The sequence below is a fragment of the Cyanistes caeruleus genome, chromosome 12 (assembly GCF_971803275.1).
Source record: "Cyanistes caeruleus chromosome 12, bCyaCae1.hap1.1, whole genome shotgun sequence".
Lineage (NCBI taxonomy): Eukaryota > Metazoa > Chordata > Aves > Passeriformes > Paridae > Cyanistes > Cyanistes caeruleus.
The window spans coordinates 3,907,374-3,923,866 of record NC_141712.1 but is presented as its reverse complement, the minus strand read 5'-3'; the positions used below and the strand labels follow the sequence as shown (position 1 = coordinate 3,923,866).

The window sequence follows — 16,493 nt, the reverse complement described above, 5'->3', positions numbered from 1 at the left end:
TCTGGTGAGGGACAGGGGTGCAAGAGGAAGGACTGCACAGCCCCACTAGTGAGGCAGGACAGGCAGAGCCTTGGCAGCAATGCAGCTGTGCTGTGCGTAAAAGGAACAAGTGCAGTGGGAAAACCAAAAACCACCCAGCAGTCATGAAGACAAAAGTTGCAGAGTACATCCACCCACAGCACCCTCCCAGAGCCAGAGCCGATCAAGCCTTTGTCCCTGCCAGGCTAATCTCGGTGCAGGGTGCCTGTGTGCAGGGGGGTGAGTGGAAGAATGTGAGAAGAGTCCCTGCCCACACTTACCCGTGTGTGCCACAGCACTGCAGAGCTGCTGCCTGCCATCCTCGGCAGCAGCACAGACTGTGCTCATACGAGAGTGCTGCTCCAGACAGTCCCCAGAGGTCCCTTCCAGTCCAACTGTCTGCTGATATTTGGAGTGGACAGTGCATAAAATCTTTTCCACCATCCAGCTGCTGTAGTACATGCCCAAATAGTGCTGAAACAGACAATGTATTGTGTCACACGTGAGCCTGGAGCACTGCAGGACTGCAGGCTTTGACCCTGGCGCTAAGGCACTCGCTCCTGGACGTGTCGCACGCAGAACATTTTTCACCTGAGCAATGGCTTAGGGACTTTTTGAAGGCTCGGCTGTGTGTGCCAGGGTAAGGGCTTGGTTTGAAAGGAAGAGAAAATGCAGATCTGCAGCTGGGAAGGGCTGGGATGAGGCTGCCAAAGCAAAAGGCAGTCCGAAAAGAGCACGTAGAAACTGCAGAAAGCTCCATGCTGTAAGAACTGTTTTGTCTGAGCCGTGACTGAGGGCCTTGTCGAGGGCTCAGCCTACAGTTAGGGTTAGGATTAGAGAACACTGCTCACTTTGGCACTGTGTTTAAGGAAAGTTCTCTAAACACTTTTCTGCTATCAATAATTTACCTTTCGTAGTATTGCAGGGCATTCTGTGTTTATATAACTATTGAAACACCTACGTGGTAGACAGGTGATCTTACTTTCGAATCACAGAATGGCTGATTCTTCTGCCACTGAAGACTAGTTTAATCTACAGTTAATTTAAATTAATGGAAAAATCTGCTTTGTGAGGCCATAAATGATTTGCTGAAACCACACACACACAACACACACACACGGTGAGTCACAGTTCAGAACGTAACTCAAACAACCAGGACTGTATTCCCATGCTCTAACCACTAGATTACAGTCCCTCCCACATATACCCTGCAATAATCTTTGCTCAAATGATAACAGCATTTCCCCACTTTACACGCTGGACAGCATTACTGAGTAAGGCACATCCTACCCAACGGGTGTATAGCTCTGCAGGGCTGGGGAAGGAAGGAAGCACAAGTAAAAGTCATTATTTTTGCCCAACACCACTAGAACTTAACTCTCTCCTTGAAAAATTACTAGCTCAGGGCCCCAGCACCCACATTTAACTGAAAAGTGAAATCCTTGATCCCGATTTGCATTCATCTTTCATCCCTCCCAAGCAGTGAGCGCTTGCAGACACCATCACAGTGGATTTGGGAAGAGCAGCTTCATCTTCCCTCGCTCCCGCTGACGGCCTAGCATGAGCCCCCTGGCAGAGGCAAAGCCTGGGCCCACGGCAGCCAGCCCAGGGCCAGCAGGGCTCGGGGGCTGCAGCCGCACCAGCCTCGGGCGCTTCGGGAGCCCAGGCTCTCCCCCACAGCTCGCGCATCGCCGGCTCACACACTCGTGGATGCAGATCTCTCTCTCTGCGGTGTTTAATTTCTGCTGTGATGTGTCGCGCTGGGCATACACAACGTGAGGGCAGTGGGCCCACCATGGAGCAGTGAGCTGCGGGGAGCTCGGCTGTCCGGCGGGATGCCCCTCCAGGGTGAAGGTGGAGCCAGGCGCTGCTGGGGGCCAGGGGCCGCTTTCCCTGGCACGCCTGAGGCGCAGTCCCAGCGCAGTCCAGGGCCGGCCGCCCGGACATCAAGGCCCGACGGAGAGAAGGGCGGGCGGTGCCCCGAGACCCCGGGGAGCCCCTCACAGGGCGCCCGGGCGCTGGGCCACAAGCCGGGGGATATTTCACCTCAGGGCCGGCCGCCCCCACGGGGCAGCTCCGGGACGGGACGGCCCAGGCGGAGCCACCTCTCTCCTCACGGCTGCCCCTCGCCTGCCCCTCGCCCTGCCCCGCGCCCCGCCCGCACCGAGGGCACCGAGGCGGTGCCTCTGGGCCTGACCCCGTGGGAGCGAAACTCCCCGGGGAAGAGGAGGGCTGCGTCCGGCCGGGAAGGGACGGGCAGCGGCGGTGCTGCCGGGCGAGCGGGACCCGGGCCTGCCCGCCGCCTCTTTCCGCCAGGCCCCGGGCTTGTCCCGCTGAGACCCGCGTTGTCCCGGGCGGAGCACGGGCAGCCCGGCCGGCCGGGCCCGGGGGAGCGGGCGGGCTGCGTGTCCTCGGCACCCGGCGCCTCCCTCGTCCCTCCCGGCCCCGCAGCCCGCCCACAGGCCCCCGGCCCGGCCGCGGCGGGGTAAAGGGTGAAGCGAGGCGTGACTCACGGGCACACATCTGCCACCGCAAGCGTTTAGGAAATTGCCGTTCTCTTAAAGGCAACCGTGTATTTATTTCTCTGGGGCGAAAACCGGGGAGTTGCACTCCATTAACGCGTTTTAGTCACCAGCCCCGGCAGGGGATGCAGAAGTCAGTGGAGAGCTGGATGCTGCTCTGGAGGAAGAAGAGAGCTTTTGCACTCCTGCTACAGGAGAAAGACTGGAAACAAGCAGAGAGGCAGATCATTATGGTAGAATATATGCTGTTTATTTATGAAGGTAACCAGGGTTTCTGACAAATTTTATATGCAGCTCCCCCCCCATTAAAAAAAAACAAACCAACGCACCAATGTGTGTGCATATACATACACGTATACATACCATACACACACACTGCACACACATACACATGCTGCCAGCACTGTGCTCTCACTGTCATGCTTCCAAACAGCTCCATCCACCTTGTTCTCTCTTGTCAAGGCTTACTTCAGTTGGACAAACTGTTACGCAGCTACGACACAAGGAAGAAATGTTCCGCATGGCTACCAGAATGCCCAGGGGGCCTGTTTGTTTGTTTATTTTTCTCTCACTCTGGGAGAAGCTCCAGAGTCCAAAGGTGCAGCAGCACCAGGGACAAGCCTCCTTGCCCCACACCAGGCATTCTGCAGCCCCACAACCCATGCCCCGTTCCAGGCACTCCTGTCTTGGGGTTGGGAGGCAGCAGCCAATACAGGACAATGTGAAGAAGGCAACACACACTCATACTCACCCACCCATACAAATAATAAAATAACGTTGCAGCACAAGGGCATAGTCTCTGTCACCAGATAAGAAAGTTGTGTGATGGCAAAGATCTAAGTAAGGCAATAAAGTATAGCTAGTGTACACAGAACGGCTTTCACATTACATGAGGCACAGTTTGGGCAGACAGAGACTTGGAGAAGCGCTAAATGTCCTGGAATAAAGCAAAATACACTGAAAGTTCATAGTAAATACCCGCATCAATAGGTATTTATTCATTTGTGCTTCGCCACGTCGTGACATACAGTACAAGACATTGCTGCTCTTTCTTTCGATGGAGAGAGCTCACCATACTCCTGCAAGCTGCTGCTCCATCACTCCCAGGCTGTCCATCGGTCCTGCAGCGGTCCTGGCCCCTTGCCCCGCTCCCAGCCAAGGCAGAGGACGGGTCTCGGCAGAGTCAGCCCAGCCAGGCTGCGACAGTCCTGGCAGCAGTCTGGTGGCTGCCCCACACCTCAGTGCTCCCAACGGCGTCCAGTGCTGCACATCTCTCAGCCTCAAGTCCTCATCGCTGACTTCCCCAAAGCTGCTCCTGCCTGCTGCACTGCAGGCCAGCTGCAAGGGGTCTGGCAGGACACCCCAGACACCCAACCCTCGAGCCTGCACGCCCCTCTGTCCTTCTCCTCGCACCCTGCAAGGCTGGAGGGCATAGTAAGCCCCAGAGCTCCTGCAGCCAGCTTTTAAGGCACATCTGGGTTGCTACGTGTGCTTTATTACTGTTGTTGTTATTATTATTATTATTATTATTATTACTGTAATTTACCCTGTGTAGACACGTGGTCTTTTAATTCTTTCTTCCCCTTGCCTTCCTCCTTAGAAAACCCACCATGTTTTCAGCTTATTCGTATGTCATCTCTAAGGCACAAACCTTTTAATACTAGAGCTGCCTGGCTTCTTGTACAGGTCGTGAATCGATAAAAAACAAACGAAACAAAACAAAACCAAAACAACCCCCCATTCCCCTCCCCGCGGCGCTTGCCGGGCGCCGGTACATAGAGTTTGTATGCGCGGCCAGGGCAGCCCGGCCGCTCCCGGCACGGCGCTAGGCGCAGCTGCCCATGGCCTTCACCAGCGAGCTCTCGGGCAGCTGCCTGAAGATGCCCCGCAGAGTCTCCAGCTCCCGGGTGAGCTGCTCCACCCGCTTGCGCAGCCGCTCGTTGTCGGTGGTGAGCTCCAGCACCTTCTGCTGCGTCTCCACATTGCGCTGCTTGGCCTTGTCCCGGCTCTTGCGCACCGCGATGTTGTTGCGCTCCCGGCGCACCCGGTACTCGTTGCTGTTCTTGTCCACTGTCTTTTTCGATTTGCTCCGGTGGTCCGAGGGCATCATCTTGAGGGTGCCCGCGGCGGGCAGGCCGCCGGGAGGGTGCGGGTGGTGCGGGTGGTGCGGGCTGGGCACGGGCGTGGGGGGCGGCGTGGGCTGCCCGGGCTGGAGGTGCATGGTGGTCTGGGCGCAGTGGGCGATCTGGTACTGGAGGTGGGACGGGTGCTGCTGCGGGGCGTGATGGGGATAGAGGGCCGACAGGGCCGCCGACTTCACCTCCTCCTCCTCGCGGGGCTCCTGCTTGATCACCAGCGGCCGCAAGCCCGGCGCGGCGATGCGCTCGTACAGGGGGTCGAGCTTGCCGTCCATGTAGCCGGCCACGCAGCCGAAGAGCGGCTGCTGGTGGTGCTGCGGCTGGTGCCCCGGCGCCGAGGCGGCGGCGCCGGCCCCGTGCATGGTGTGGAAGTCGAAATCCCCGGCCAGGATGGCCTTGGCTTTCTCCTGCTGCTTGTTGTGCTGGAAGAGGTCGGCCAAGAACTCGTCGTTGAAAGCGGCGGGGTCGATGTAGGCGCTGATGTCGATGGAGTTCTCGTTCTCGCAGATATCGCCGAGCTCCGCGCCGCCCGCAGCAGGTGCCGCCGCCGAGGAAGCCTCTCTGTAGCTGTAGGTGCTGCCGGGCAGGGGAGTCTGGAGCTGGTGGTGCTGGCCGCTGCTCATCGGGGGCCGGGAATCGACCTCGTAGAAATTGGCTTGCTCCATGAAGCAACTACAGTCTGCCGGGCATGGTGAAGGGCTCCTGCAATCCAGGTTTCGGACGGGACGGCAGCGGCGGCGGCTGTAGCAATGTCGCGGCACGGCTCGGTGCGCCCGGAGCCCGTCCCCCGGCCCAGCCCCGCTCCGCTCGCTGCCTGCCCTGTTGCTAGTGGGCTGCCGCGGTCCTGCGTGCCGTATATATACAGCCCGCAGCAGGGCCGGGGATCGCCCTCTAGTGTCCAGCCTCCTGCTGGGAACCTTTGACCGCCGCGCAGCCGGCTCCCAGCGCCCCGGCCGGGCGCAGCCGACCTCCCGCCCGCCCCCGGGAGCCGCCGCACCGCGGGGAGAGTGCCCCGCACTCCTGGGCCCCCCCTTCCCCCCTCCCGCCGCCGCCCCGAGCTCGGCGGGCGCTGCGCCCGGGCTGAGTCCCGCCGAGGAAGCTCGGCGCTGTTCGGAGGCCCGGGGCACGGCGCGGGGACTTTGCGCCCGCGCTGCCGGGGCCGCTCGGCGGGGCAGAGCGGCCAAACGCGGCCGGGACATTTCCAGATCCCGCTCCCGCCTCCGCGCCGAGAGATCCGGCCCAGCGCTCCCCGGCCGCGCTTCGCAGACAGTCTCAAAGTTCACCATCCGCGCCTGCTTGCACACAGTTGCCCAGTCGGGAATATTCGCCCCGTCGGGTTTGGGACCCCAGGCGCTGGCTCCCCGGCGGTGGTTACCTGCCGGCGGAGCCCTGGGGCTCGGAGCAGCCGGCCGAGGCCGCCCCCGCCGCATTCCAGCGCGGCCCGGCTTCACCGGCGGCACCCGCGGGGCTCGGCCGGTCACAGCGGGACCCGCGGAGCCCGGCCCCGAGCGCCGCCAGGACCTGTCCGGGATGGCGCCCGGCGGACAGGGGCGGAGGGCCCGGTGGCCCCTGAGGCTCCCCGGCTCGGAGGCGATCGGCCAGGCCGCTAGGTCCCGGTCCCGAGCCCAGAGGAGCTGCCCCGCTTGCACGGAACAGCCCGAGCCGGGTCACCTGCGGGCCGCTTCATTCCCCACACCAACGGAGCAGGTAAATTTAATGCCGGATTTCCCCAAAGGCACACTCGGCAATCCCGAGCAGTGCCGGGCACGGGCCTCCTCCCGGCCTTGAGCGGGGTCGAGCGGGCGCAGCTGGGCCCGGAGCCTCCCTCACAGCGCTGCAGCGGCCCGGTCTCCGTGTGCCGCCGTGTGCCCGGCCCCGCCGCCTGCCCAGCCTCGCTTTCTGCGGCTTTTGAAGGAGATCAGTGTTCCCTCGAGAGCGGGACTGGAGAGGATCCTGTCCCATTCTCTCCGCGCTATGCGCCTGCATGTGGCTCCGCTGTACAGGCCGCGGCCTCCCCAGGAGCCTCCGTCCCAAACTTCACTTGGTGAGGATGCACAGAATTCCTCTTGCTGCCACCACTCTCAGTACGCAGAAGAGATGTGTCTATCCCTTCTTGCAAACACCCAGCTGCGCTTGGGCAGCCCCATGGGCATTCAGCTCTCCTGGTCCTGAAGGTCCCCTTGAAAGGATGAGCCAAGCCCGCTGGAGCAGGTGCGAGCTTAAAATTGCTCCAGAAACATCTGCAGGGAAAATGAATCAAACATAGTGATGGCTGGAGGAAAAAAAAATTCAATTCTTAGTTCTGAGTGTTTTAGTAAAACAGAAATTTGTGACAGTGAATTCCTCAGAAAGGGTTTGAGAGATTTCTTGCAATTAAAAGTAATTGACAAGGATGCAGAAGGAAACAAAAATGACAGTGCACAAAAACCCCATGTTTTTGTTTCACACAGTGCAGGTGTGAACTTCTGTTTCATGAGCAAATGGAAGGCCAGCAGAGTCAGCTGGCACACTCCAGTGTTCTCTCAGGAGAATGGATTCTGTAATTAAAACAGGGAAACATTCATTTACAGATTACAAAGTACACTTTATCAATTGAAAAAAAAATCCTAAATTGTTTTTATATACAGTCAGTATTTTCTAAAATTATATGTCTTGGTTTCAATGCAGTGCCTTACAGGGCTGCTTCCACAGGGAGCTGCAGCACTGCCTAAGCAATGAAAACACTCATAAGAACTCTGAGCAAAGTCCTGGTCCAGAGGAAAAGCCTCAAGTCTATGACGGGAGTGAGTTTTAGGTGTTTCAGAGTGGAGAGTAAAATGTCCCTGACTGTACCCAACTGTCCAAATTCAGCTTGTTCTATTCAGATGAACCCATTTCCAGAAATGGGACAAACACAGAGCTGGGAGATACATCATCTTCTTTTGCCTGCTGGGTGAAATATGATGTGGAATAAAAGTTGGTAAGCAGTTTATGCTCAGAATATTCAAGAGGCCTTGTCTGACTCCAAAGTCAAAGACTTCGAAAACTTCTGTTTCAGCAGAAACAGGAATAGGCCATGAACATTTCAAATAAAAAGTCAGGGCTGCATGAAACAGCAGAAGGATAACCAAGAAAGTGTAAGCAGAAGTGTATCACTAAGTTTGTAATTTAATAACAATATCCACACCTCTCTCGTCTTTAAAACATTCTCACATTTTATAATCATTCTGAAATTAAGGCCTAACTACATATTAAAAAAAAAATTAAATCAGAACATTTAGGATCAGATTCCATTCCTAATTACTGTAATTAACGAACAAGTCCCCACAATTTAAGGACTGGTTTGCTCAGTTTTGTTGGTTTTTTTTTTAACATAGACCCCTTTTATTTAAGTTAGGGACTTTTAAATCTTCTATTTTTTACATGGAAACCTAAATTCCTGTTCAAATTATTTTAATATAGTATAAAGTGAAGTTCCCAGCCTTATAAAAAAAGACATAACTTTGTCTTTTTATTTTGCCTCCCCGTTTGAAGACAAATTAAATGTTTAGAACTTGATCATCCCCAAATGAGCACAAATGCTTATTTCCACATTCATATCATCAGTGATATAAGTGAATATTTAATACAAAGTATTTCAAATATTTAAACTTGTTGCTGAAGTTCCATGAACCAGGGAGCTGATTAGCTTAGAGAGGAAGGATGCGTGTTGCACACTGTGGCTCCCTGAAGCAGCGCTGTCAACTCTTGAGGGTGCTATTCTTCCATCCCAAAGCACATCTTGCTGTCCAGAAGCTCGGGGAGGGCGAGCGAAATGCTCCACAATTCAAAACTGCAGCAAGAGTCATCTGTACCGACTCAGCTGCACTCATGTCTGCTCAGGGAAGGAAACTGAGCAGAAAAACGTAACTGAGGAGGAATGTGACCAAGTGCATTTGTGACTGTTCAGAGTTTTTAATTGCACTGGAACATTGAAGTGTCTTTATTTCACCTAAGCTCTGCTCCTGTGTTGTTCTCAGGCCTCTCACTCCTGTGGGCTCCACACAGGCTGCAGGATATGGGCTGGCTCTGCAGGCTGTGGGCAGGATGGTGCTCTGCCTGCTGATCCCACAGCCTGGCAGTTTGTGCACAACATAGCATGTGGCAGCCCTGTTAGCAACCAGAGTGCAGCTCCACATTTATTTTACTACCTTGTTAAACCAGAATATTTTGTTGCTACTGACAAAGCTCCAGGCAGGAGTCTGCACGCAAAACTTCTTGGGGTAAATGGGAGCCCAGCCTCTCTCCCACTTGCAGAACTGGTGGGAGGAAAGAAGATTGGGGTGGGCACTGTGGAGCAGAAAGGATGGAGTGACAAGAGGATGATATCCTCAGCTGTGTCCTGAGTGCACCTGGGGAGTAGGCAGGGATGGAGCAGCAGTGGTTTCCTATGCAAATAAAGAGCTGGCAATCTACCATCTCACTTGTTGTGGTACACTGAAACACAAACTTCTCCCCTCTCCTGTTGTGTTTTCTGCCCCAGGGAGGAGACACGTGATACTGCACATAAAAGCTGCCCCACATGACAATTTTCAAAGGAAAAGACTTTATATGCCAAAGCCTTGGAGGCTCATAGATCAGTATGCAGCAGTGTGTGACAAGTCAACCAAAACCTTCCCTTCAGCTAGGAAAGGCAGCTGGGGACTGCTTTCCATTTTTCAATGTGTATTTTGGTCCAACAACAGATGATTTAATGACTTATTACAGCTTTTCACCTTTGGAGAAACACAACTCCAAGGTGAACCAACCCAGATCCACTTGAGGAGGATAGAATATCATCCTCTTTTTTTGTACCATTCCCCTTGTTTTCAAGGTGTCTATGACCATGTCACAGTTCTTGGTATTCTTGTGCTCTTCTGACTTCTGGCTCTTCTACTGAGAGCTCAGTCCTTTGCAATTTCCAAGCTAGGTAACCGAGGGCATCTTTTCACTTCCATTTACCTGATAACTGCTCACTTCCATTCAAATGACCCTCACAGCCCAGTCTGTTTCCAGCTTGTCACCTCTAATCTTGCACCAATCAGTCTGTGAAGCTGTTTCTTACCCATTCACAATCTTTGCATGGTTAATGAGCCATTGCATACACAGTTCCTTTCTTATAATTAGGACCACATTTCACTGCCCACATCCACAGTGCCCAAAACACTGCAGATATTTTTCAGACACGGGATTAAATCCTGTTCTAAAGAACATACAGTTGAAATACCACCAAGAAAAGCCCCAAACAAGTGACACTTGCTCATCACCGCTCAGTGTACTGCTTCTTCTGCAGTCCTGGGCCATCACCTCTGCCTTAAGACCTCCACAAAAACTGTTATGATGTTTAACAGTAATTCTGCTAGTGGTATGCATCAGTTGTCCCTTTGTTCAGTATTTGGCCTATCCACAATCACCCATTTTCACTCTTTAGTCTTTCACCTCTGATTAAATGATAAACTCCTTTCTTTCACACCTGAATTTCCAACCTTTTGTCTTTACCTTACAAACTTCAATGGTTTTTGTTGTCATCATAAGTGGCTCATCATCTTTAATTTGTTCATTCTCCATCTCTCTGGATGATGGAGCAGTTTATTACTCTCTATTTCATAGTTAGAGATCCATGAGATGGAATGACTTGCCAAGCCCATACAAGAAATACAAATCAAAGCTGAGTGTTTTATCTCTCCTATGCCTTAATAGTAGCCTTCTAATACCACCATCAGTGAGCATGCAAAAGTTCAACTACTGTGTTCCTACAAAGGAAATCCTTTCATGCACTGCCCTCTTGTCTGTTGGTTTTTTAAATAGAAATAGATCAATTTTTTATCTGAAATAAATTTATCTCTGAGGTGAACTGTCAAGAAAATGTCATTCTTTTTGATATTTGCCATTGTATGCTGAAAGAAACATATAGAAAATACAGCTTATTTTCTTCTAGATCCTAGCCCTAGTCTACTGGATTGGAAACTCTCACTGATCCCAGTAGGAACCTGTGCAGACCTTTACCTGGCATATAAATTATGCAGCAGAATAGTAAAAGAGTATACTCAATTCTCAGTTGTGCTTTTAGGGGTGTTCTCTAAGTATTCTCTGAACATTGTATCTCTTAGACTTTGGCTAGCTACTTTTCATGGCATTATACAAGAGGTAGTCCAAACCCAGAGATTTAAAATCCTTGAAAATCCAGAAAAATTATACTTTTTTTTTTTTTTTTCTCCCCACTTAGGTGACACCAACTTCTGGCATTTAATTAAGATGCTCTCAAAGTGCCTACATGAGCTGTGCAGGGAACTTAGATTTACAAATCTCAATGTCCTGAACTGCACCTAAAACTAGAGGCTGAAATAACAGCGACTTAAGATGTTGTCAGCAGGACTGCACAGCTGGGTTAGCATCAGTATTTATCAAACCCTACTAGTTAGAGCAGTAGCATCTCCTCACCTGTATGATTAATTCACTGATACCCAGAGTACATTATGATTATGAGCTTCTCCTTAAAACAGCAATTTGCAGCTGTTTTAAAAGTGGCATGTAAGGCTGAACAACTCCATTGGTTTCACAGCACACCTCTGTGAACACAAAGAAGAAAATACCCTTGTTTGTCTCTTGCACGTGACTGTGCATTAATCCTTTGAAAATACTCATGTAGTCATCCTGCAACATTATTCATACCTGTCCTTTTCATGCAAAAGGTCATTTTTAAGCATAGCTTTGGCGGTCCATAGTCAATCCAAAATCATCTGGTTTTGAGAAGGCACATCTACAAAGCTGAGCTAGTACTTGAGAAGACTCCTTAGGTAATGAGGAATCTTGCCACTGACTTAGATATTACATTTTGCTGTTTTCTAAAGAATTTCAAAAAAGATCATTCCTTATAAGTAGCTGGCAATGTAAACATTATTTTTTGAGTTTCTGAAAAAAAAAAAAAAAGACAAAAATACCAAAAAATGTTATGCATTTTTCAGAAATATAGAAAGAGATGCTTTGCTACACAAAGAATATACAATCAGAAGAAAATATGAAAAGTGAGAGCAATGGGACTGAAATGAAGAGAAAGATCAGTTTATTAAAATAGTTATAGCATTTCTTAATTATGTATTTTAGTACATAATCTATGGGACATCCTGTCATAAAACTTAGACCTTCACATGGACTAAATTCTATGTTTTCATCCAATTTATTCCCCTTTAGGAGAGACTGTTACAAGGATCAAGATTAGGCTAAAGAGTAAAAATGTGGTAAAAGTTTACATTCTGTAGTACAAAATGGATCTGAAAGCCTCATGCTGTTGTTTCACAGATGAAGACATTGCTAAATCCATGTCAGACTTCAGCATGAGAGCCCTCAGAGAACTCAGGGATCTGGTGATTCCACTACTCTTAGAGTGAAGATATTGTGTGATTCACTGTTTGGACACTGGGATAAGCCATGACCTCACAGTTTTTGATTGCCAGCCTGCAAATATTTGATACTCAAAGTACCCATGGAGTTAAGGACTAAAATTTTAATATATGAAGATAATATACTTTTGGTACAAACCTCCTTTTATTAATGTCATAAAGCATTCAACTTCAGTGGCAGAAAGTTTTGGGAACACACTCAACTCATATTTTAAAATGTCAGCTTCTATAAGTATTGACTCTAAAGTAAGAGGAAGCAATTTTACTGCTCAGAGCAGATGTCACTGTGTATCTTGAAATCTGACCCCCTTGTTGAGATAAATTCAGTTTTCTTTAATTATCCCACTCTTAGCCCAGGGATTGCTGGCATGAGTAATCCAAGCAAGAGCTGACCTACTAAATACAAAATGTCAATGGCAGCAAGAGGAAAGGGAGCTCAGGAAGGAAGGAAGCTCAGCAAAGTTCTTAGAGTCACTCAGTGACATCACCAAAGAATCCAAGCTGTGATCAAACCAACCACCAGCATGGGGAGCAACAGAAGGAAGGAATTGAGTCAGAGGCAAACCTAGCTTGAAAAGGAGCACAGTTTTGTCATCAGTTCCAAGCTAATCCTAGTAGCACTTCTGGCATCAGGATTTCCTTGGCCCTCCTAGGAGTAAGGCCAGAGCTGGAGGCAGCTCATCCTTTGGAGTGAGCATGGAGCTGACCTGCAGCAGGCTCAGGGCAGCAGCAGCTCTCCTGTGGCCCCTCCTTTCCTGCAGGGATTCCCAAGGTCACTTGGGGCATCCAGAGAAAGAACCTGGCACTCCTGCCTGCTGGGATAACAGCTATTCTGACTTCTCAGCCTTCACAGAAAGAGAAGTTGCCCACAGGAACATTCAGCATGCCAGTCCTGTTAATAGAAATAAGGAGTCTTTACTCACCACCACGTGAGTTCTTTAAAACCTTCATATTTACTTTTTTTTTTTTTTGTTCAAACTGGAATCTTCTGCTTTAGGTAAAACAAGTCTTAATTGAAATAAGAGTTAATCACAAAGCAAGCAGATCAGTAGGATTTTCCTGAAAGGATCACAGACAGATAAAAATCTAGAATCCAAAGTTTCAAAATTTTGGAGGAAAACAGGGCTGGCTACTTCAAATGATGATGTTTGGAACAAACCATTCCTTCTGCTTAGTGCTCAAAGGCAACTGACATCTGAGCTACAGAATACTTGAAATAAATATTATCGGAACTCATACAAATACAATCAGAAGATTAATTTTGATGGAAGCCATCATATTTTTTACTTATTTTATAGAATCATAAAAGTATTTTGTTTGCAATAATATTTCAGAAAGTAAAAAGCCAGTGACAGTGCTAGGTTTTTTGCAAGGTTTGGGTATATAAATGCTCATAAACAATGATGAAAAGACACTGCCCTTCACATAGGAGGGAGCAGCAATGTCGTGTGACTTACCTGGCCATAGTTAATAGTGGAGCTAAATATAATCAAGGCTAACCATTCAGCAAGAGCCCAGGGCTGAGAGGTTTCTAATTCCAAACAAAAAGTCCTTGCAAAATACTCGTGTTTCCAAGTAAAAAATGAACAAACTATGAAATGGGCTTCCATGCAGCAAAAATGTCTATTTTTTTCCTTCTGCTGTAATTAAAGATAGGAAATGGGAATAAGGTTTTGGACTCTAAATTATTCACTTTGAATAATTCTTTCAAGCCTAAACAATTATGCTAGATGCTAATTTTACATGTAATATGTTAATATGAGTATAAATTCTACATTCCTTGACAAACACCAAGATTATATTAATGTTACATAATTATATTAATGGGGAATATGAGCAGTACAAGCTGCTCCCATTTATGACTTGAATGTGGTAAATATAAAGTGAAATTCGACTTGGCAAACTAAAATTTAATTTCAGAAAAATTACTCCTGTCCTCTTTAAAGCAGGTAAAAATTCCAGATTTTTAATTACATGAGTTGCATGATTCTAAAAAGAATTCATGCAACATGTTTTAGTGTTGGGTGCTATAGTTCTTGTTTTTATTTTACTGAAATAAATGATTTTAAAAGGAATATGATGATTTAAAATCCCACGTGGCACAGACCCCATAGCAAGGGAAGGCTGAATCCATGCTGGTTGTCTGCAGTCTGACACTCAGCTGCAGAAGACAAGGAAAGTGTAACTTGGCACAGAACCCTGCTGCTCCCTGTCAGACAAACAACTGCTGACAGTTACCACAGCCAACACAGCTGGCATTTATGTTGGGTAAGACAGTACAGCTGATGGAGGGGCAGCATTTTCCCTTTAGAAAGGGGCTATTCCCCACCAGCATGGATGTTCTGGGACATTTTAGAAAGGCTTAGTAGATGGAAGTATTTATGTGACTAAGTGCTAGGCTTATGGACCATTTACATTTAATTTAAATCATCAAGAGATCGTTTGAATCTATGGTAGGGTCTAGACCACATGGGAATTACTCTTCTCCTTTATTAATAAACTGAAATAAACACCACTTACCCAGCTCAGGGTGTCATTGATAAAGTCTGAGGCTCCCATTTCCTTCTCTTTTATGGAAGTTGAAGACACTGTGGGACTCCTGACTGCAGTTGTCTCTTGTACACAGCTATGCAAACTCAGCTGCTGTTTCCACTGGATATGCAAAAAGTGGTGCCAGTGTTTCATGGAAGACAATCCATATAAATGTATGTGTCCCTAGTAAAGGAAATGCCATATGTTCAAACTGGAAAACGCTGCAGGAAGAGCTCAGACCTTGTGACATATCAACTGCAAACTCAGTCTTCAGGAGGGTGCTTTGCTCCAGTGCCCCTTGCCTATTTCTTGCAGTGGGCTCAGAGCTACACAGTCAAATCTCCCTTGCAGCACTGAAATCCTTCCAAGTCCTTGGATCTACATATTTGGATCACATCCATCTGGTGGGGGATTATCCAAATGTGTGACTTACCAAATTTTAAGTGGACTGCAAACCTTTCCAGAAATCTATTAAAAAACACTCAGAAAGTAAAAGCATGCAGCTCTTCAGTTTCCACAGCTCAGCTAGCAGTGCTGCTATAGCATGAGGTGTCAGAGCTGACTGTGAACTGGCAGGAGAACTACAACCTTCATGTGAGGGAATTCAGAGACACATGGGCTGTTCCAGATTGCTGCAGTACTCTCTCCTAATGCCATTCACTGGTGTTGAATAAATGCCCCTACACTAAATCAGTGTTCACACAAATGAAATATTGTGTTACAAACTTCCTGTGTTTAAGGCATTGGCATCTGTTTTGAAAAACTGAGTTTTTTCAGTAGTCTGTGGCACCACTAAAGCACAACATCCCACTTTATCTTGCTAGTGGTGCAGAAGTTTTCAAAGCTGGAGCTCTCTGGAAGTGGGTGCCTATGTGCAGATTCCTGCTAGGAGTACACATACACCTGTGAGCACTCATCCTATGCTACAAAGTGGGCTTTTTTTCTACAAATTTGTCTGCAATGTTTACATTCAATACAAACCCAGACTGTGTCTTGTAAGTTCACAATGACAGAGATATTTGGATGTCTACAAGTGCAAGTGCAATTGCTCTGTTCTTCTGGGAGCCTGCATCAGGTTTGAAGGCTGGCAGAGCCAAAGCAGAAAGCTGTTCTCCACTGTTTCTTTGGAAATCGTTTCTGTTTCAGGAGGCAAGAGAACTGATGCCTTGGAGTGGCTACCTAAAACAGAGGCTAGACAAAGTTCAGAGAATAAAAGTGGATATTTTTAAAAGTGGTGCACCTTGGGCAGTCAAAAGCCTCCAATGGACTACACCCAATACAGACAATGGTGACAAGCTTTTCATACAACTTACATTGCAAGTTTGGTGCGTTTACATAGCAGGGGTTAATCCTCCAATTACAATTTCAGGTAATGAAGTAATTTACTCCAAGTTTGTCCCCCCCAGTTCACTGTTGTTTACATCTCCTGGGGCCTGAGACAATAAGACATCCTTGAGTTTCAGGCCTAGAGAGGAATTGTTTTGTCTGAAGCAAATGGGAGATGAGCAGCTGGCAGGCTGTGGAGTTTAAAGTTATACACTAAAGCAGTACAGGATCTGAAAAATATAAAAGCTAAATGCCAAGGGATCAGGACTAGAAACAGTTAACTCACCAAATGCAAAGAACTGACGTTCTGGAAGGAACTGCTGCTGAGGTAAGCACTTACCTTCTTTTCTGGTGGGGACAAAGATAGAGTCTGCTTGTCTGACCAAAGTATCAGTCACTCATTATCTCGTCCAAAATTCTCCTCGGTGTTAGCAGCAGGAGGTCAATGACAGACAAGTTGCAATTGCCAATACATTTTCTCAAACTGTCCTCCCATATATTTTGTACAGTGATAAGTAATTCATTTTCTATTCATGTTTATGAACAGAATTGAGGTGGAG

At 48.6% G+C, this 16,493-nt stretch overlaps 1 protein-coding gene and 1 long non-coding RNA gene across 2 annotated transcripts; both read right to left on the bottom strand.

Annotated features, from left to right (window-relative positions):
* Nucleotides 1–2,768: 2,768 nt before the first annotated feature.
* On the bottom strand, nt 2,769–5,597 carry CEBPA (CCAAT enhancer binding protein alpha). The gene has a single exon (XM_023935007.2). The coding sequence runs from the start codon at nt 5,341–5,343 to the stop codon at nt 4,366–4,368; it is 978 nt and encodes a 325-aa protein (XP_023790775.2). The 5' UTR covers nt 5,344–5,597; the 3' UTR covers nt 2,769–4,365.
* Nucleotides 5,598–10,178: 4,581 nt separating this feature from the next.
* Nucleotides 10,179–15,798, bottom strand: LOC147650816 (uncharacterized). Its single transcript, XR_015275457.1, has 2 exons — nt 14,596–15,798; nt 10,179–12,967 (listed from the first exon to the last, which is right to left on the bottom strand). It is a non-coding gene; the product is annotated as an uncharacterized LOC147650816 (long non-coding RNA).
* Nucleotides 15,799–16,493: the final 695 nt, after the last annotated feature.

Excerpts from the sequence above, each read along its gene's own strand:
- CEBPA (XM_023935007.2), bottom strand. The coding sequence starts at position 5,343 with ATGGAGCAAGCCAATTTCTACGAGGTCGATTCCCGGCCCCCGATGAGC.